General features: G+C 34.2%; 4 protein-coding genes and 1 long non-coding RNA gene across 9 annotated transcripts; 4 read left to right on the forward strand and 1 right to left on the reverse strand.

Moving 5' to 3' along the window:
- Window positions 1–2,840: 2,840 nt before the first annotated feature.
- On the forward strand, window positions 2,841–3,146 carry LOC125592798. Its single transcript, XM_048768212.1, has one exon. The coding sequence runs from the start codon at window positions 2,841–2,843 to the stop codon at window positions 3,144–3,146; it is 306 nt and encodes a 101-aa protein (XP_048624169.1).
- Window positions 3,147–5,145: 1,999 nt separating this feature from the next.
- Window positions 5,146–9,176, forward strand: LOC106385621. 4 transcript variants are annotated; one of them, XR_007328166.1, is made up of 10 exons: window positions 5,146–5,742; window positions 5,852–6,147; window positions 6,223–6,295; window positions 6,400–6,456; window positions 6,541–6,662; window positions 6,744–6,796; window positions 6,874–6,983; window positions 7,071–8,508; window positions 8,615–8,721; window positions 8,812–9,176. It is a non-coding gene; the product is annotated as an uncharacterized LOC106385621 (long non-coding RNA). The 4 variants fall into 4 exon arrangements; XR_007328165.1 differs by having other exon boundaries at window positions 6,744–6,983; XR_007328164.1 differs by having other exon boundaries at window positions 6,223–6,324; window positions 6,541–6,983.
- A 4,924-nt stretch (window positions 9,177–14,100) lies between these two features.
- On the forward strand, window positions 14,101–17,867 carry LOC125592332 (agamous-like MADS-box protein AGL80). 2 transcript variants are annotated; one of them, XM_048767237.1, is made up of 2 exons: window positions 14,101–14,848; window positions 15,140–15,552. In XM_048767237.1, exons 1-2 carry the CDS (start codon window positions 14,464–14,466, stop codon window positions 15,298–15,300), a joined length of 546 nt encoding a protein of 181 aa, XP_048623194.1. In that variant the 5' UTR covers window positions 14,101–14,463; the 3' UTR covers window positions 15,301–15,552. The 2 variants fall into 2 exon arrangements, with proteins under 2 accessions (XP_048623194.1, XP_048623193.1); XM_048767236.1 differs by having other exon boundaries at window positions 14,719–14,848; window positions 15,140–17,867.
- On the reverse strand, window positions 16,376–20,327 carry LOC125592799. The gene is made up of 3 exons (XM_048768214.1): window positions 20,273–20,327; window positions 18,738–18,880; window positions 16,376–18,447 (listed from the first exon to the last, which is right to left on the reverse strand). Exons 1-3 carry the CDS (start codon window positions 20,325–20,327, stop codon window positions 18,298–18,300), a joined length of 348 nt encoding a protein of 115 aa, XP_048624171.1. The 3' UTR covers window positions 16,376–18,297.
- An 897-nt stretch (window positions 20,328–21,224) lies between these two features.
- LOC125592800 lies at window positions 21,225–21,530 on the forward strand. The gene has a single exon (XM_048768215.1). It carries the CDS (start codon window positions 21,225–21,227, stop codon window positions 21,528–21,530), a length of 306 nt encoding a protein of 101 aa, XP_048624172.1.
- Window positions 21,531–22,422: the final 892 nt, after the last annotated feature.

The following is a 22,422-nucleotide window of genomic DNA, read 5'->3' on the forward strand; positions in this document are numbered from 1 at the left end:
AACTGCCTCCTTAGATCTTGGACCTGCTCATTAAACCTCTGAACCTCTGAATCTTATTTTCTTGTGAGAGAATTTTCTGCCATTAATAGAGATAGTCATATCATTATTAGATCATACTATGAAGGCATATGTGAAATTAAGAGCGGGTGGTTTTCAGATAACTATGGTTAATGTAAGTTTCTTAAGAATCAAAGCAACTAAAGAGAAGTGAATCGGATAAATTTAAAATAGGTTTGCGAGTTTGTAATAGTTTCCTAGTTTCTATTTCTTTTCCACACAAACGATGCATTGATTGTAAAATAGGTCTTTATGATGAATAAATTTAACATTCATTCAAAAAAAAAAAGTAAACGGATAAAGACAAACCTTTTCTTGCACACTCTTTGCCGTGTGGTATATGATGTTGCTCTTTATCTGACTGAATCAAGGAACGACTAGCTTCAATTTCAGTCTCAAGTTGCTCGTTTGGAAACAACAAGCTATACTTAGATAAATCGTCATATTTAACTGGATTATCATTGGCATGCACGTCAAACTATAGGTACATTAATTTTCATAAAGTTGATGTGGAGAAGTTTTCTTCATCGTTTATTTTATGATGCTTAAACTTTAAATTCACACGTACATTTATTTATTGTCATTCTTGATTTCCCTCGAATGCTGGATCTTTCGTAGCTTGCTGCGGATTTTCTTGTCTCTGACTAAACGTGGGTGTTATGAAAATAGTAAACCTATCATTGAGAGGATCCAAAACAAAGCTAGCAGCTGGTCAAATAAGTTTCTCTCTACGGGAGGGAAGATGGTGATGCTACAGAGCGTCCTGACGCCTGTTCCATCTCACGCGATGACATGCTTTAAGCTCCCTGTCTCTCTTTACGATCGAATTCAATCCGCATTGACAAGGTTCTGGTGGGACGGAAAGGACGGGAACAGGAAAATGGCTTGGGTATCTTGGGAGACGATGACACATCCGAAACATGATGGAGGGTTGGGTTTCAAAGATTTCCAAAGCTTTAATGATGCTTTCCTAGGCAAACTGAGTTGGCGCATAATCCATCATCCCTCCTGTCTCCTAAGCCGCATTTTAAAGGGCAAGTACCATCAGGACTCCTCCCTACTCCAAGCGACGCACAAAGCTGTAGAATCCCATGGCTGGAAAGGGATTCTAACAGGCCGAGACCTTATCCTCAGCAACTCAGGTTGGGTAGTCGGCAATGGAGAGACTGTTCGTATGTGGAATGATCCCTGGCTTAGCTTCTCGGAACAGAGCAGGCCCATGGGACCCCAACCAGAAAACCAAAGCGAGCTTAGAGTTTCTAGACTCCTCCGAGCTGATGGAACAGACTGGGATAGAGAAGCAATAGGACGCCTAATTCCCCACGAAGAAAACCGAATCCTGAGTATCAAACCAAGCAAAACCGGAGCTCCGGACAAACTCGTTTGGCTCGGCACTCCTTCTGGAGAATATACAACGAAGTCTGGATACAGAGCAGCTCTAGAAGTTACTGAGCGTAATGAGCCTATAGGCCCTGCAACTCCCTTCAAGTGGAACGATGGAATATGGCGACTCCCTACTGCTCCAAAACTCAAACTGTTTCTGTGGAAAATTTTCAGAGGAGCTCTCCCGGTGGGAGTAGGACTTGCCACACGGAACATCACATCAGCTCTAAACTGCAAGAGATGTAACTCCCCTGAATCTATCAATCATCTTTTTCTCCACTGCGGTATGGCTCAAGAAGTGTGGAAGCTTGCTCCATTCTCATCAAGCATTGATACTAGAGGATTAATAGATTTAGAAACTAGCTGGCCCTCGCTTTGTGATGCTGTTTGCCTTCCACCTACTGGCGTGAGCTCAGGCCCTCTAGCGCCATGGATCCTCTGGCAGCTATGGTTAGCTAGGAATAACTACATCTTCAGCAACAAGGAGACTTCCCCGCGAGATATCGTCAACAGAGCTGTCTCTGCAGCTCGCGAATGGCTAGGAGAACAAACAAAAGCAACAAAGGCCACATCAAAAGGACACACTAAAAACTCTCTCAGACCGACACACTCTGTTCAAATCAAAACAGATGCTGCTTGGAGAACAGACAGACAACTAGCGGGACTCGGCTGGATTGTCACTGAAGCAGAGGGCAGATCCTCCTTCCAAGCTCATTGCTACTTCGTTTCCTCCCCTCTAATAGCGGAGGGATTGGCGATGCGTGAAGCAATCTCGCTATGCATAGAAAAGGGTCACCGACATGTACACTTCGAAACAGACTCGACCACCCTGGTTAAAGCTCTCACGACTGGGCCTCCAGCAACTGAAATTTACGGAATTGTGGCAGATATCTCTTGTCTGTCTGCAGCTTTTGCTTCTATCTCCTTTTCTTGGATCCCACGTACTATGAATAGGGATGCTGATGCTCTTGCTAAGCAAGCCCTTCACAATGAATCTCTTTGTAATGCCTCTTTAAACATTGGGTTTTAACTTTAATGGAAGTTTGTGTTACAAAAAAAAAAAATAAACATTAGACTTAATAATTAGAACAACAAATATATTTAATATACTACCACAACAAAATATATAGTCTAGTCAACCTTTTTATTCCTAGACTACTAATTTGAGATATATTCAAAATTAATGGTAATTGAACAATTACCAAAATATTACAGTCAAATTATTATTTACCATACTACAATATGAAATATGTTGAAAATTAATGGTAATTGAATACATTCCTAACGTTGTCCATTTTGTGTTCTTGACTCTTCCTCTCAAATATCTGTATATATAAGATTACAAGTGCATGACTATATTTCAACATCACAAATAAAAGATAGAACTAAAAGCGACAGCCATGGAAACACCAAAACTGAAGTTGGCTGTCGAGGAGTTGGAGATGGATCATCTCATGCTCCAGATCCAAAATGGTAGAATGCTTGATGACCTTTCTCAAACCGAGACTGAGAAGTTAAAGTCATATGCAATTAAGAAGTGCCGAACTCTTTGTGGTGAGATCCCAATGGCACCTGGATTCCCAATGATACAGGGGGGAAGTGTCTATTTGATGGATAAGTGGATCAAGGATCCATCTGATAAAGAGGATGAGATGAAGACCTGTGAAGGAGAGAGCAGCAAGTCTGGTGGTGCGGACGATGCCTAATGAAGCAGCTAGCCGTCGAATAATAAAATTAATGTGTCTTGGAATAAAGTTGTTGTTGTGTCTTTGTGTTCTCGTTTCATTTTTCTAGTTTTTGTTGTTTTGGTCATGTTTCTTGTTTTTTTTTTTTTTTTTTCTTGTTGTGTCTTAAACTTGTGTCTTTGTTTGCATATGTTAACCTAAATTAATGCAATGTTTTCCCGTATTCAACACTATGTTTTTCTAGGGTTCAACATAAAGCAAATTGTTTGAGAACAATAAGCTATATATAGGTACATTAATTTTCATGAATAGTTTGATATGGAAAAGTTTTTCTCATCGTTTCTTTTATGATGTTTAAACCTTAAATTCACACGTAAGATTTATTATTGTCTTTCTTGATTTTCCCTCAAACGCTGGATCTTTCGCTGCTTGCTACGTAGCAATTTTTTTTTTCTTTTTAGCATTTAAATTAAGACTACAAATTACTCAGTATCTACAATTTCAAGAGATTTGTTTTAGAGTGTGTGTGTGTGTGTGTCCTACTTTTTGCAGACTCTGGTCTTCCCATAAATGTCCAAATTACCCATTAGTCCAACGCTTTCAGTGTAATGATAAAAGAAAGCCAAAGAGGAGAGGGATAGAGACAGTAGAATTACACCCCAAAGATTCCAATAGCATTCTTAGCTATGCATAGTTGATGTAGAGTACTACTATAAGGACCACTCTTCTGTGATTTCTCCTTCAAAGTACACAGAAATTTCAAGTGCAGTGTTTATAGACAAGGCTTTTGGGGTATTAAGTTGATTAAAGAATCTTGATTAACATTTGAAGCCTGTGAAGTGTGTGAGAGAAAGCTTCTATCTGCACACACAAAAAAAATGTGATTCAGAATACAGTATACTTAGGATTCAATAGAGTAAAAAAAATTGTCAATCAACTATAAAACTAGCTTTATGCAGAGAAAGCTATGGGGGTCCCCCAGTCAAAAAACATATACGCTTCTAAACAAGTTTCAGAAGGATATTGCTACTACTTACCTATATCTACTGAGAGATATTCAGAGAGAGACACTACATAATGTGTTCATGAAGGTTTATATGTAAAATGTCCACTGAACTTCGACATGGATATACTTAGGAGAAACGTTTCATCTTCTAACAAATTCGTTCTTCCCTTTATAATATCTCTAGCCAGACTATGTACAAGTTCTCAACTACCTATTAACAGTGTTCCTGGGGGAAAAGCCAAATTCTCCAATGTCCAAATCTATTGAAAACTCTAAGGTAAAAGGTCGAGGTCTGATCAAATAGCAATGATATTCATATGGAAAATTCATTTTGATAACCCTGGACCAGATAGTAATCTAGAAACCATGCTGCCATATTCTGTCTTAATCATATCCATTAAGATCAATATCTCATAGTGCATCAAATTAGTTGGCAATTGATTCTAGCCATCAAATAGGTAAATTCTTGAAGCATGATTTTTTTTTGGAACGCAACTTCACTGATTAAAAATAAACGTTTAACTGATTAAATCAGTTGTTACATGGCGTAAGGCCGCCTTAGCTAAGAAATCAGCATCAACATTCCTCTCTCAAGGAATCCAACAGAAAGAAATAAAATCAAAAGAGTTAGCATCTATTCTAATATATCTGAGATTATCCCATAAATCTCCAAAGGCTCAGTAGATGAATTGAGTGCTTTGATCAGCTGTGAGGAGTCTGATTCGCATCTTAGTTGCCGGATCCCCAGTTCCTTACTCTTCTTAATCGATTCCCTCATCGCTAAACCTTCGCCATAAGTGGTGACATAACAAAGTCAGTGGAGCTTGAAAATCTCTGAGTTTCTCTTGAATTTTTGATAGTCCATCCCAGTCCAGCTAGCAGCCCCTGATGTCTCAGTCTTGAAGCATGATTTAACCACTACAAAAAAAATCTACATTGATAGCACATTTTTATAGCACGTTTTACTAAACTGCTATCGTAGATGATTAAGAAATTTTCATATTATATCATAGCGTTAGATAAATGCTATAATATAATTAAACGCTACGATAAAGTTTCAACAAGCAGGAACCTAAAACTAAATTTTACCTTAATGAAAATCACTAAACTAATCATTATCCTTCTCCTAACTCTCATTTTCCCACCCTCAACTCTCGCCTAAACCACCTAAACCCTATCTTTGTTATTCCCTTTCCTTTCTAGGGTCTGAGTCTGAGACACGAGTGCACAAAAAAAAAAAAAAAAGGGTCTGAGACATGAGAGACAGAAGAGAAGGGAGAAGAGACGAAACAGGGATAGAGAGGAGACAGAGCTCGGGTGTGTCTTGCTTCGTCTCCGATAAGCAGAGCTTGGGTTGGGTCGGGTCTTGCTTTGTCTCCGCCGTTTTCGCCTCTGCTTCATAGATCCGCCGTATTCGAGATCCGTCGCCGCTTGTACCTTTCTTCAAAACTCGTCTCGAGAGAAGAGAAGGCAGAAGACGGAGTCGTCTTCTCGAATCACTCTTCCCTCGTCAATGGAGACTGACAACTCTCACTCTCATTCCTCTCCTCAGGAGCTGTGTCTTAGATCGCAGAGGAAGTCCGTTCTAAAGCTCTGTTGTATTGCAAGATGGTAACTTTAATTGGATTCTCTGTGCTCTTTTTTTTTGTTTCCGGGTTAAGCTTGAAACTTTAAATGTGGATTGGTTTCTATTCTCTAATGAGATTACAATTGGTTTCAGTGGCAGTAGTAGTCACGAACTCAAAACCGGCTGAGAAATGCTAAGATAAGACTTTTATCAATTCCATCATAAGAAGCAGACAAGCTTGCAACGTAGCGTAATGGTGGGGAACAGGAGTCAACAGTTAGTATCACGGTGGTTGGAGCATCTGGTGATCTTGCTAAGAAGAAAATATTCCCAGCCTGTGAATTTCTTCTTGTGAGATTTTTTTTCCCAGTGGTGTTTACAATGAATATCAGAATATGGTCGTTGCTCCTGTAGTTTACTGCAAGAAGGTTACTGAGACTTCCAAAACGGTAATCATCTAGACTTGGACCTAATCATGTTGTGCTTAAGAACTTTTGAATCAGTAAGTTTTTGAATTCTTTCAGGCGAGTGCATTTTTGATTAATGCATGGCAGATTCTGGCATTCTGCTGCTATTGCAATCATGAAAACTGATCTTGTAAGCAAGAGTGTGGCAGTTGAATCACAGTTAGGTTTAAGAAACTGAGTTGCATTATTTTTCCTGTAATCTCATATATCTTACAAAGATCTGAAACTGCTCAGATTGGAGGAACCACAATTTGAGTTGGAGGTATGGCAAAAGGCTCTGGGATGATCACAGTGAGTTAAACATTTCAAACATTGTTGTAAAGATATCGATTTTTCATTTACAGGCTCTGGTTTATGACAAGTATGGTCTTATAGGTAGATGGTGACACGAGTACTAACGGCACAGTCATTGCTTTGGCGAGCGGACTATTGGATCACCTTTTATATATTCTTTGAACTGTAAGGAAGCTGCACAGCTTCAGGCATGCCTTGATGCAGTATGTATGTCCTTGCCATCTTTCTAACAGTTGTTCATAAGATGGACTTAACATGGAACTCTTAAACGTAATAACTCTCAGGTGATGCAATGACTTGCCAAATCAATAGCTTGGGATGGTGAAGGCAGTAACATGTCTGATATTGATAACGATTTGATGTTTCAGATTCTTTGCAGTTCTTTACTTATGAGGTGTGTTCTTGTGTTTTCAGGTCTGTTGTTTTGTGTGCTCGTTACTGGTGTCATAACGGATGCTATTAAGGATGCTGTAAGTCGGCCTCGTCCTGGCTTCTTTTGGCGTTGTTTCCCTGATGGTAGAGGGGTAAGCAGCTCATCATTGCTCTTATTAACACCCTGGATACTCTCTATCTAGATGATTGAATTGTTGTGATTCTCCATAAATTTGTAGTTCTTTGACAATGTCAAAAAGGATGTTCTGTGTATTGGAGATAAAGACGTGGTCAAGGAGGGACACAAGAGCTTCCCCAACCCCACACGTCTTGTTAGTTTTTATCTTTTTGGGTCTGTTGTGCCATGAGACAACTTATCTAATCGTGTAATTCAATGTCATTAGGATAAGGGTTCTCTGTATTTTCAGGAAGAGGAAGATGAGGTTTTCTGTTATATTAGTTGGCCTTTGTATGTAATTGCTTGCAGGGTTAGAGGCACGGATGGGTTAAGGCACGGATGGGAGTTGTAATATGTATTGCAAGTTGATGTATATTTTAGATGATATAAGAAATAATATATGTTTTATAAAATGAATGAAATATAAACTTTTATTTATAGATCTGTTGTTTGTGAGAAATCTTTATTTAATATTTCATCATAAAATTCAAAGACAACATAACAAGAATATGATTAAAAAAAATCTAACACTAATATACCTCAAACCATCTATCCTAAAGCTCTAAACCCTAAACATACCCTAAACCTAACTACATACTTCAAACCCTCTATCCTAAATATAAATTTCAAGAATAATATTTTAAAGCTTAAATTTAAATATAAAACTCTAAATTTAATCATTTTTGAAATTTAATCTCAAATTATATACTTATTCCCAAATTCCAAAACCATAATTTTATACGTTAAACTCTTTTCATAAACCATATTCATTTCATATACCCTAAACCCTGATGTTTTAAAAATCTAAACCTCAAACTTATAATAAAATATAAAAATAAAACTCCAAGTATATTCTAAAACTCAAACCATATATTTAATTCTAAATCTCAACCTTAAACCCTAAACCACATATCTCACATTAACCTATATCATAAAACATTAAATATTAATTTTAAATAAAATTAATCATCTATCTTTTCGTAATGAACTTTATTAGTTTATTTTTCAATAATTTTATCCTAAATTTTAACTTAACTACAATTATATTTACACATTACAATAGTTGCCAAGAACAAAAGAAGAGAAACTACAATAACAAAGAAGGAAAAAAAAAACAAAAACAGAAATAGAAAAAGCCTCGACCAATGAGGGTGAATGGTGAGGATTACTAAAGTATTAATCTCGACCGTTGATTGATCTCAATCCAATGGATATAATTAATCGATTTTTTTCTTTTCTTATTAACTTCCTGCTATCTCTCACTCTCTCTTCCTCTTCCTCCCCGTCTTGTATGTTTGCAGAATTTGTTTTCTCTTTTTTCTAATCTTAGTCTCTTCATTCCCTTAATTGTCCGATAATATTTTCTGATTTGTGTTGACAGAGCAAGCTAGCAGCGGTGGTGGTGTCTGGAAGCTAGTGGCGGCATGAGATGGTGGATGTGGAGCGTACCATGGAAGACGATGGCAGAGGATGGCTCGGCGAGCCAAAGATTTTCTCAGGTATTCCTCATCCATTCACTTCATCCATTCACTTTGTACTTCTCTTTAAGCTAACCATTGGAGATTAGGATTGTAAGTCTGTTTGTATTCCTTGATACCTGTACAGGGTATGAGATCAAGGAGTGAGTCTAATCTGCGCACTGTGTGGTCAACAAAGAAGCTGTTGAAGGTCGATGGTGAAGGTCCTTTGTTTCCAAGACTGAGATGTAGAAGGTTCTTCACTTTCTCTTGCCCTTAAACTGTTCGATAATTGCAATGGAACATTACTTTAAAGTGTGGAACATTTTCTTCTTGTGGCTGCAGATTGAGATGAGTCGATTGGATTGAGATATCATCACCAGCACTGGTCATCATCAGATTGAGATGCGTCATTTGGAGACAGAATAGAGTAAGACATCGAGAAGAAAGAGGCAAAGGAGGAAGGAGGCGACAACAACATACCGATTAGGTTTTAGAGTTAATTAGGGTGTTCTGGTTTACTTAGTTTTTTAATTCTGGTTTAGAGTTAATTAGGGAGGCGACAACAACATACAGATTAGGGTTTAGAGTTAATTAGGGTTAATTACTAAACCAATTTGTAACTGTAAACCAATGTAATTGTAAACCAATGTAATTGTAAACCAATGTAATTGTAAACCAAAATTCAATTTATAAAAATACCAATTTATTATTTTTAGTCAACTTAACCGATTTAATTATAAATTAGTTCTAATTTATGTTTTTTAAAAAAAAAATTAAATATACATTCCTGATAATTTATATATATATATATAAATTCAATGGCACTGAAAATGTATTATCAAGATTCATAGATAAATGCTATTATAATTTTCATTCTATAATAGCAAACTATAAATGTTATGGTAAAAGGTAATAACATCATAGGAGTATTGCTATGATACGTGTATATTTCATAACATTCCAAAAAAATGCTATCGTAGAAGAGCTACCTATGATGGCTGCCGTATACATAGCATTTATGAATTCGCTATCAAACATCTAATATAGCATATTTTCAGCGCTAACAATGTACATATTTCTTGTAGTGAACATATGTTTTTAATAGGAAAGAAGTAAACCACATGTGGAAAGTGTGCTAACAATGTACCTGTAAAATGGAACTAGACACCACTTAGTGGCAGCTGATCAAGCTCAGTTACTAGCTCCATCAACTCAACATGATTTTCATTCCTGCATTGAACCAACTGCCTCCTTAGATCTTGGACCTGGTCATTAAGCCTCTGAATCTTATTTTCTTGTGAGAGAATTTTCTGCCATAAATAGAGATAGTCATATCTTTATTAGATCAGACTAAGAAGGCATATGTGAAGCTAAGAGTGGGTGGTTTTCAGATAACTATGGTTAATGTAAGTTTCTTGAGAATCAAAGCAGCTAAAGAGAAGTGAAATGGATAAAGACAAACCTTTTCTTGCACAGACTCTTTGCCGTGCGGTATATGATGTTGCTCTTTATCTGGTTGAATCAAGGAACGACTAGCTTCAATTTCACTCTCAAGTTGCTTGTTTGAGAACAACAAGCTATACTTAGATAAATTGTCGTATTTAACTGGATTATCATTGGCATGCACGTCGAACAGTAGGTACATTAATTTTCATAAAGTTTTTTGATATGGAGAAGTTTTTTTCATCGTTTCTTTTATGATGCTTAAACTTTAAATTCACATGTAAGATTATTTATTGTCATTCTTGATTTCCCACGAACGCTGGATCTTTCTTTGCTTGCTATGGATTTTCTTGTCTCTGACTAAACGTGTGTGTTACGAAAATAGTAAACCTATATTAAAATACGATAATAAATCAACATTATACGTAATAATTAGAACAACCAATATATTTAATTTAATACTAGGTTAGATTAAGATCCGCATCTTGCGCGGGATGAACATTATATACATAAATTATTTTATATATTATATGTTTTTTCATATCATAAAATAATAAATATATATTGAAAGATTAAAAAAATCAGTAACTATTACATATATAATTAAATTGGTGTGAACATATAAATAAATTTATTAATCCAAACAATATTTTTTTTCTATTTGATATTGTATATAATTAAATTTAAATGATATCAACATATATATAGTTTATTTTTAATATTAATATCTATTAAATGATATTTCTAGTCATATGATTTTTTTTTTATTTGTATCTGTTATAGGAAAAGCATTAAATTATTAATAACAAAATTTTCTTTGTGAGATTAATAGTTTCGTAATTTATAATTTTTTTTAAGAAAATTAAGTTGTCAATATTTGTTCAAAGCTTTTATCAAAAAAAAATTTTGAAAGTAAATTTCAAAATTAAAATATTTATGTATTTTTATATGGTATATAGTTTAATTTAAAATAATATATATCTTTTAATATTAATACTTATTAAATGAGACTTTCTGCTTATATAATTTTGTAATCATTTGTATCTTGTTATAAAAATATTTTTAAACCATGGATTGCAAAATTTGAATGTCATACTTTTAACAGTTTTAGTAATTTATCGTCCTTTTAAAAAAATTAAAGATATAACATATACATAAAAATCTAAATTTTTATTATATGGTTAGTATATTTGTTTAATTTATTTTAATATTTCAAATTAAACATATATGATAGAAGATACACTAACTTTTATCAAATTTTATTATTCAAACTCATTAATTGTCATATATACTTTAGTCACATTAAACAATTCCGTAATTTTTATTTTAGAAAATAATGAAAAACATAAATAATAATTTTTTGGTTAGTTTAATAAAATGCTTATTATATATTTTGGTGGACCAACATATTTCTCTAAAAATTTTAAGAATTACTCTAATGATGACACGTGACTACAAAAAATGTTGTAATGCTTCTCAATTAATATATAGAGAATACTACCACAACAAAATATATAGTCTAGTCAACCTTTTTATTCCTAGACTACTAATTTGAGATATATTCAAAATTAATGGTAATTGAACAATTACCAAAATAGTACAGTCAAATTATTATTTACCATACTCCTATATGAAATATGCTGAAAATTAATGGTAATTGAATACATTCCCAACGTTGTCCATTTTGTGTTCTTGACTCTTCCTCTCGACTCTCTCTATATATAAGATTACAAGTGCATGACTATATTTCAACATCACAAATAAAAGATAGAACTAAAAGCGACAGCCATGGGAATACCAAAAGTGAAGTTGGCTTGGGTCGAGGAATGAAAGAGAAGAGCAACTGTTTGCCAGCGGAGGATGAAAGAATTGATTCAAATGGCTGAAGAACTAACCATCGTTTGTGATCAAGCTCAGTTACTAGCTCCATCAACTCAACATGATTTTCATTCCTGCATTGAACCAACTGCCTCCTTAGATCTTGGACCTGGTCATTAAGCCTCTGAATCTTATTTTCTTGTGAGAGAATTTTCTGCCATAAATAGAGATAGTCATATCATTATTAGATCATACTATGAAGGCATATGTGAAGCTAAGAGTGGGTGGTTTTCAGATAACTATGGTTAATGTAAGTTTCTTGAGAATCAAAGCAGCTAAAGAGAAGTGAAACGGATAAAGACAAACCTTTTCTTGCACAGACTCTTTGCCGTGCGGTATTTGATGTTGCTCTTTATCTGATTGAATCAAGGAACGACTAGCTTCAATTTCACTCTCAAGTTGCTTGTTTGAGAACAACAAGCTATACTTAGATAAATCGTCGTATTTAACTGGATTATCATTGATGCCAAAAAAAAAAAAAACTGGATTATCATTGGCATGCACGTCGAACTGTAGGTACATATAATTTTCATAAAGTTTTTTGATATGGAGAAGTTTTTTTCATCGTTTCTTTTATGATGCTTAAACTTTAAATTCACATGTAAGATTATTTATGTCATTCTTGATTTCCCACGAACGCTGGATCTTTCTTTGCTTGCTATGGATTTTCTTGTCTCTGACTAAACGTGCATGTTACGAAAATAGTAAACCTATATTAAAATACGATAATAAATTAACATTATACTTAATAATTAGAACAACCAATATATTTAATTTAATACTAGGTTAAGATCCGCGCCTTGCGCGGTATGAACATTATATACATAAATTATTTTATATATTATATGTTTTTTCATATCATAAAATAATAAATATATATTAAAAAATTAAAAAAAATAGTAACGATGACATATATAATTAAATTAGTGTGAACATATAAATAAATTTATTAATCCAAAAATTTTTTTTTTCTATTTGATATTGTATATAACTAAATTTAAATGATATCAACATATATATAGTTTATTTTTAATATTAATATCTATTAAATGATATTTCTACTCATATAATTTTTTTTTATCATTTGTATCTGTTATAGGAAAAACATTAAATTATTAATAAAAAAATTTTCTTGCTGAGATTAATAGTTTAGTAATTTTTAATTTTTAAAAAAAATTAAGTTGTCAATATCTGTTCAAAACTTTCATCAAAAAAAATTTTGAAAGTAAATTTTAAAATTAAAATATTTATGTATTTTTATATGGTATATAGTTTAATTTAAAATAATATATATCTTTTAATATTAATACTTATTAAATGAGACTTTCTGCTTATATAATTTTGTAATCATTTGTATCTTGTTATAAAAATATTTTTAAACCATGGATCGCAAAATTTGAATGTCATACTTTTAACAGTTTTAGTAATTTATCGTCCTTTTAAAAAAATTCAAAATATAACATATACAAAAAAAATCTAAATCTTTATTATATGGTTAATATATTTGTTTAATTTATTTTAATATTTCAAATTAAACAAATATTATAGAAGATACACTAACTTTTATTAAATCTTTATTATTCAAAATCATTAATTGTCATATATACTTTAGTCACATTAAGCAATTCCGTAATTTTTATTTTAGAAAATAATGGAAAACATTCATAATAAATTTTTGGTTAGTTTTAATAAAAAGCTTATTATATATTTAGATGGACCAACATATTTCTCTAAAATTTTTAAGAATTATTCTAATGATGACACGTGACTAGAAAAAATGTTGTAATGCTTCTCAATTAATACTATATCTTGACCTGCGCAATTGCGCGAGTGAATATTTTACAGTATATACAAACTTTAAAAAACGAAAAGTTAACGGTTCTAGTTTGACTACTTTTGTTTATATGTTTAAACTATGTATTTTTTCACTGTATTGTGTAACAGGGGGTCCATAGAATGATACTGTTAAAAAAATATTACTGTTAAGAAATATTTCAGTTTTGGTTTTTATGATTTGGTTTGATACGGAATAAAACGTTTTGTACGTATGTCAAAGAACATTATTTGATTATCATTGGTGGACCAACACAAAAATGAGTCAAAGATATAAGAGAATTAAAAGTCCATTTAGTGTAAACTAAAAGTTTTAAGCATGAAATAATAAATTTATCTTATTAAGCTATCCATGTTTCCAAACAGTATTAGTTTTTTTTACTACTATCAAAGTTGTCAAACAAAACTTATGGGTACTTCTACTTTAATAAGATAGATATATGGAATACTACCAAAACAAAATATATAGTCTAGTCAAACTTTTTATTCCTAGACTACTAATTTGAGATATATTCAAAATTAATGGTAATTGAACAATTACCAAAATAGTACAGTCAAATTATTATTTACCGTACTACTATATGAAATATGTTGAAAATTAATGGTAATTGAATACATTCCCAACGTTGTCCATTTTGTGTTCTTGACTCTTCCTCTCGACTCTCTCTATATATAAGATTACAAGTGCGGGATATGAATGATTTTGCTCCCTAGAGTTAAGTTTCTCTCTCCATGAGACTCCAAGGCGATTAGGGTTTTGAACCTTCATTTGCCGCCGCCGGTCTGGCCTCTCGCCTTCCGGTGAGAAACTCTTCTTTTTCCCTCCCCTTTCTTTCTTCCATGGGGTTAATGGTGACTTCTCCAGTCTCAGAGTCATTGTTGCTCCTTCCTCCACCTCCTGAACCGCCGCCATCTGTTCTTCCTCTAGACCTGCTTGGTGGGATCCCTGCCCCCGACCCTCCTGATCCTCCTGACCCTCCCGACATGTTCGGTGAATCAGATCTGTCGTCTCTCCCCTGTCTCTGTTTCACACTAACAGCTGCAAGGTCTCATCTGTTTAATGGTACGATAACAGCTTGCTCAGTCTGGTTGTTGCTCGTACCTCTTAGAGTGAAGCTTGTTAGGCATCTGCTTCTCCCTTCTGCCGGTTGCAGATCTTGGATCTATGATTTTGTCTGGGGAAAACATCGTTTTTTCTCCATGTTCTTGAGCTTATTTTCGAAAGGTATGGTTTTTGCGATCCGTTTAAATGATTCTAATTGGGATGGAACCTACCTTAGATTCGGATTGCTTGCCCTCAGTTTAAGGAACCAGTCACAACAATTACCTCAGTATGAGGATTTTAAGCTTCATGTTAGTCATTGTTTAACTCAGTATGAAGAGTTTAGGCACTTGGTTTGCCTTACCTTACCTCAGTATGAGGTTCTTTTACCACAGTATGAGGTTGTTGTTCAGAATCTCTATTTTCCCTCAATACAATATTTTTGTATGTTGGTAGTGTTCTCTGACGTTTCAGGTATACTACTACTCAGAAAGATAGGAGATGGATTCAAAAAAGCCAACCTTGGCTCTTTACTTTCAGACTTGTTTGTCTGTCCGTGGTGGTTCTTGCAACTCCACACCCTTTTATGGTTGAGGATCTCCTCACAATTCCAAGGCTCATCAAAAGGTGCATGATCACTTTTGTAGCCAAGCTTCTTGCTGCTTTCTATGCATTTGTTGCGGCAGCATGTTCGGGTAGCAGCTCACCGAGTGTGGCTTCTGATTCCCGTGGCGTCATCTCACCGATTAGCACTAGGGATTCACTCTTAAGTTGCTTGTGTGTTATGTTTGCTTATATCTATGTTTATGTTACCTGCTTTGCATGTGATGCAGCAGTTTCTTTAGCTAGTCTAGCTCTGTTATATTACTTGTTGAACGATTACTCTTTTGATGGAGTCTAAGCTTAGTTTATGAAAGTTGGTTTGAACAAAAAAAAAAAATAAGATTACAAGTGCATGACTATATTTCAACATCACAAATAAAAGATAGAACTAAAAGCGACAGCCATGGGAATACCAAAAGTGAAGTTGGCTTGGGTCGAGGAACGAAAGAGAAGAGCAACTGTTTGCCAGCGGAGGATGAAAGAATTGATTCAAATGGCTGAAGAACTAACCATCGTTTGTGATACGAGTGCATGTTTGGTCTTTTACAACCGTAATAATGGTAAGCTGGTGGGGTGGCCATCTCTGGAGGAGGCTCAATCTCTCATTGACTGCTATAACGCATTACCGGAAACCGAGAGGAACATGAACGCGGATGATGAAGAGTCATCATTCATCAAGACCATTACCAAGGAGATCGAGAAGAAACTAGAGCTTTCTCGGAAGGCTGTCGAGGAGTTGAAGATGGATAATCTCATGCTCCAAATCAAAAATGGTAGTAGAATGATTGCTGATCTTTCTCAAACCGAGATTGAGAAGTTAAAGTCATATGCAAGTAAGAAAATTGCGTATTATGATAGAGAGTTACGTAAGCAACATCCGAATACGAGTGGCAATGAGCCATTTCTTGAGGATGACGATGGGGAGATGAAGACCTATGAAGGAGAGAGCAGCGAGTCTGATGGTGCGGACAATCCCTAATGAAGCCGCTAGCCGTCGAATAATAAAATTAATGTGTCTTGGAATAAAGTTTTTATTGTTGTGTCTTTGCATTCTCGTTTCATATTTCTAGTTTTTGTTGCTTTGGTCATGTTTCTTGTTTTTTTTTGTTTTTGTTTCTTGTTGTGTCTTAAACTTGTGTCTTTGTTTGCATATGTTAACCTAAATTAATGCAATGTTTTCCCTTTCAATCATTGAAGAGCTCATCTCGTATGTAACACTATATGCTTTCTATGGTTCAACATAAAGCAAATTCTTTAAGAATAAGCTATATTTTGATAAAGCATCGTATTTAACTGAGATTATCATTGGCATGCATGTCAAACTATAGGTACATTAATTTTCATGAATAATTTGATATGGAAAAAGTTTCTCCAACGTTTCTTTTATGATGCTTAAACCTTAAATTCACACGTAAGATTCATTGTTGTCTTTCTTGATTTTCCCCGACCGCTGGATCTTTCGTTGCTTGCTACGTAGTAAAACTTTTTTTAGCATATACATGAAGAATACAAATTACTTAGTAACTACAATTTCAAGAGATTTGTTTCAGTGTGTGTCCTGTCCACGTTATTGACTTCACTCATTAGTCCAACGCTTTCAGTGTAATGATAAATGAAACCAAAGAGAAGAGAGAGAGTAGAATTACACCCCAAGATTCCAATAGCATTCTTAGCTATACATACTTGATGTAGTACATCTATAAGGACATCTATAAGGACCACTCTTCTTTGATTGCTCCTTCAAAGTACACAGAACTTTCAAGTGCGCAGTGTTTATAAACAAGGCTTTTGGGGTATTAGGTTGATTAAAGAATCTTGATTAACATTTGAAGCCTGTGAAGTGTGTGAGAGAAAGCTTCAATCTGCACACACCAAAAATGTGATTCAGAATACAGTACTCATGAGGATTCAGTAGGGTGAAAAAAATGCCCTTCTACTGTAAAACCTTTATGCAGAGAAAGCTATGGGGGTTCCCCAGTAAAAAAAAATTACGCTTCTAAACAAGTTTCAGAAGGATATTGCAACTACTTACCTATATCTACTGAGAGATATTCAGAGACAGACACTACTTAATGTGTTCATGAAGGTTTATATGTAAAGTGTCCACTGAACTTCGACATGGATATACTTAGGAAAAACGTTTCATCTTCTAGCAAATTCGTTCTTCCCTTTATAATATCTCTAGCCAGACTATGTACAAGTTTTCAACTACCTCTAACAGTGTTCCCGGGGGGAAAACCAAATTCTCCAATGTCCAAATCTATTGAAATCTCTAAGGTAAAAGGTCGAGACAGCAAGCAAGCACTCAAGAAAAAAGTATGCATGTGGCTCTGATCAATAGGTATGATATTCATATGGAAAATTCATTTTGATAACCCTGGACCAGATATTAATTTAGAAACCATGCTGCCATATTCTGTCAATCATATCCAATAAGATCAATATCTCACAGTGCATCAAATTAGTTGGCAATTGATTCTAGCCATCAAATAGGTAATTCTTGAAGCATGATTTTTTTTTTTGGGAAGCAACTTCATTGATTAAAAACAAACGTCTAACTGATTAAATCAATCTTTACATGGCGTAAGGCCTCCTTAGCTGAGAAATCAGCATCAACATTCCTCTCACGAGGAATCCAACAGAAAGAAATAGCATCAAAAGAGCTAGCATCTATTCTAATATCTGAGATTATCCCACAAATCTCCAAAGGCTCAGTAGATATGAATTGAGTGCTTTGATCAGCTGTGAGGAGTCTGATTCGCATCTTAGTCGCCGGATCCCCAGTTCCTTACTCTTCCTAATCGCTTCCCTCATCGCTAAACCTTCTGCCATAAATGGTGACATAACAAAGTTAGTGGAGCTTGAAAATCTCTGAGTTTCTCTTGAAGTTTTGTTAGTCCATCCCAGTCCAGCAGCCCCTGATGTCTCAGTCTTGAAGCATAATAATTTAACATATGTTTTTAACTGGAAAGAAATAAACCACATGTGGAACATGTGCTAGGCAAAAACAATGTACCTGTAAAAATGGACTAGTCACAACTTAGTGGCAGCTGATCAAGCTCAGTTACTAGCTCCGTCAACTCAACCTGATTTTCATTCCTGCATTGAACCAACTGCCTCCTTAGATCTTGGACGTGCTCATTAAACCTCTGAATCTTATTTTCTTGTGAGAGAATTTTCTGCCATTAATAGAGATAGTCATATCATTATTAGATCATACTATGAAGGCATATGTGAAATTAAGAGCGGGTGGTTTTCAGATAACTATGGTTAATGTAAGTTTCTTAAGAATCAAAGCAACTAAAGAGAAGTGAATCGGATAAATTTAAAATAGGTTTGCGAGTTTGTAATAGTTTACTAGTTTCTATTTCTTTTCCACACAAACGATGCATTGATTGTAAAATAAGTTTTTGTGATAAATAAATTTAACATTCATTCAAAAAAAAAAAGTAAACGGATAAAGACAAACCTTTTCTTGCACAGACTCTTTGCCGTGTGGTATATGATGTTGCTCTTTATCTGACTGAATCAAGGAACGACTAGCTTCAATTTCAGTCTCAAGTTGCTCGTTTGGAAACAACAAGCTATACTTAGATAAATCGTCATATTTAACTGGATTATCATTGGCATGCACGTCAAACTATAGGTACATTAATTTTCATAAAGTTGATGTGGAGAAGTTTTCTTCATCGTTTATTTTATGATGCTTAAACTTTAAATTCACACGTACATTTATTTATTGTCATTCTTGATTTCCCTCGAATGCTGGATCTTTCGTAGCTTGCTACGGATTTTCTTGTCTCTGACTAAACGTGGGTGTTATGAAAATAGTAAACCTATAATAAAATACGATAATAAATAAACATTAGACTTAATAATTAGAACAACAAATATATTTAATATACTACCACAACAAAATATATAGTCTAGTCAACCTTTTTATTCCTAGACTACTAATTTGAGATATATTCAAAATTAATGGTAATTGAACAATTACCAAAATATTACAGTCAAATTATTATTTACCATACTACAATATGAAATATGTTGAAAATTAATGGTAATTGAATACATTCCTAACGTTGTCCATTTTGTGTTCTTGACTCTTCCTCTCAAATATCTATATATATAAGTAGGCCGGGGACTTATTATCCGAGATCCGGATTCGATCCGAGATCCGCTCCGGATCCGCTCTGAAAATAGGATATCCGGGGTGCCCGGATCCGAATCCGGATAGTAAAATCTTGGATCCGTGCAAACCGGATCCGGATCCGGATATCTTAATTTTTAGGTCCGGATATCCGGATCCGGATCCGTATTTTTAAAATACATTAAATTTTTATATTTTATTAATATTTATATTTGGAGACAAGTTCCCATCACAGTCATAGCCGCTATCTCCATCACTACAGAGCTCCGACTTCGCCTCTTCTCTCTTCTCTCCGTGTCCTGATGTTCTTCATCTTCTGTTTATCCCTGGAACCCAGATTTCAAAACACAAACATAAAAAAGATTCAAACTTTCATGGGAAATCCTTTCCATCAGCTTTCTATACCAAAAACGGTGACAAAACCAGAATCAAAAGAGAGAGAGAGAGAGAGAGATAGAGAGAGAGAGACTAGACGATATTCTAATTGAAACAAGGTGGAGATGGAGATAGGTGACGACGTTTTGTTTCTTGTTTATGTGTCTCCGAAGAGGAGAGAGGGTAACGATGGATATGTGAGCAGAGGCATTGATGTGTTTTTGTGACGACGTAATGGTTCCAAAAGGAGCGTGGTGGTGAAGCTTATCAACGGTGGTTGGAGAGACAGAGGGGTTTCTTAGAAGAAGATGTGAGGAGCTCACCAGAGAAAAGAAGATTGCAGATGACCAGATATGAGAGATGAAGAGACGAGACATGAGAGGATTCTGAGAAAATTGATAATTTAGTTTGAGATATGTGAAAAAGAATTGCAGAGGTCGTCAGAGAAAGAGAAAAAAAAAAAATTAATAATTATATACCGTTGGATTGAAACCTATCAACGGTAGAGATTGATATCTTAGCTATCCTCGCCATTCTTTCCTATTGGTCAGATCTGTTTCCTCTTATTATTTTTTAAACACATTCTATTTCCTCTTTATTTTTTTCTTAATTATACTCTGTTTAAAAAAAAATTTATATAAATCTAGTTTATAAATTTGTTTTATAAATTTAGTATCTTTTATATTTTGTTATTTTGTTATTAAAGTTTATTTGGAGTCTTAGGTTTGGGGTTTAGAGTAAAATTTGAGAATACAATTTGAAATTTTTTGATTAGTATCTATGTTTAGGTTTTGGTGTTTAAATTTGAAAAGGTTAAATTTGATGTTTGGATTTTATGATTTGGTGTATAAGATTTAGAGTTATTGTATATGGTTTGGAATATATACTCAAAGTCTAAATTTCAAAACCTATATTTAAATTTTTGAAATTTGTAAATTAGGATTTATGATGTAGGTTAATATGAAGTATGTGGTTTAGTGTTTAGGGTTAAGATTTATAATTAAGTATATGGTTTGAGTTTTAGAATATATTTGGAGTCTAAGTTTAAAATTTATATTATAAATTAAAAAAATAGATTTATGACTTTGTATGTAAAAAACATTAGACTTAATAATTAGAACAACAAATATATTTAATATACTACCACAACAAAATATATAGTCTAGTCAACCTTTTTATTCCTAGACTACTAATTTGAGATATATTCAAAATTAATGGTAATTGAACAATTACCAAAATATTACAGTCAAATTATTATTTACCATACTACAATATGAAATATGTTGAAAATTAATGGTAATTGAATACATTCCTAACGTTGTCCATTTTGTGTTCTTGACTCTTCCTCTCAAATATCTGTATATATAAGATTACAAGTGCATGACTATATTTCAACATCACAAATAAAAGATAGAACTAAAAGCGACAGCCATGGAAACACCAAAACTGAAGTTGGCTGTCGAGGAGTTGGAGATGGATCATCTCATGCTCCAGATCCAAAATGGTAGAATGCTTGATGACCTTTCTCAAACCGAGACTGAGAAGTTAAAGTCATATGCAATTAAGAAGTGCCGAACTCTTTGTGGTGAGATCCCAATGGCACCTGGATTCCCAATGATACAGGGGGGAAGTGTCTATTTGATGGATAAGTGGATCAAGGATCCATCTGATAAAGAGGATGAGATGAAGACCTGTGAAGGAGAGAGCAGCAAGTCTGGTGGTGCGGACGATGCCTAATGAAGCAGCTAGCCGTCGAATAATAAAATTAATGTGTCTTGGAATAAAGTTGTTGTTGTTGTGTCTTTGTGTTCTCGTTTCATTTTTCTAGTTTTTGTTGTTTTGGTCATGTTTCTTGTTTTTTTTTTTTTTTTTCTTGTTGTGTCTTAAACTTGTGTCTTTGTTTGCATATGTTAACCTAAATTAATGCAATGTTTTCCCGTATTCAACACTATGTTTTTCTAGGGTTCAACATAAAGCAAATTGTTTGAGAACAATAAGCTATATATAGGTACATTAATTTTCATGAATAGTTTGATATGGAAAAGTTTTTCTCATCGTTTCTTTTATGATGTTTAAACCTTAAATTCACACGTAAGATTTATTATTGTCTTTCTTGATTTTCCCTCAAACGCTGGATCTTTCGCTGCTTGCTACGTAGCAATTTTTTTTTTCTTTTTAGCATTTAAATTAAGACTACAAATTACTCAGTATCTACAATTTCAAGAGATTTGTTTTAGAGTGTGTGTGTGTGTGTGTGCTACTTTTTGCAGACTCTGGTCTTCCCATAAATGTCCAAATTACCCATTAGTCCAACGCTTTCAGTGTAATGATAAAAGAAAGCCAAAGAGGAGAGGGATAGAGAGAGTAGAATTTCACCCCAAAGATTCCAATAGCATTCTTAGCTATGCATAGTTGATGTAGAGTACTACTATAAGGACCACTCTTCTGTGATTTCTCCTTCAAAGTACACAGAAATTTCAAGTGCAGTGTTTATAGACAAGGCTTTTGGGGTATTAAGTTGATTAAAGAATCTTGATTAACATTTGAAGCCTGTGAAGTGTGTGAGAGAAAGCTTCTATCTGCACAAACAAAAAAAATGTGATTCAGAATACAGTATACTTAGGATTCA

Source organism: Brassica napus, chromosome C9, assembly GCF_020379485.1.
Source record: "Brassica napus cultivar Da-Ae chromosome C9, Da-Ae, whole genome shotgun sequence".
Classification (NCBI taxonomy): Eukaryota; Viridiplantae; Streptophyta; class Magnoliopsida; order Brassicales; family Brassicaceae; genus Brassica; species Brassica napus.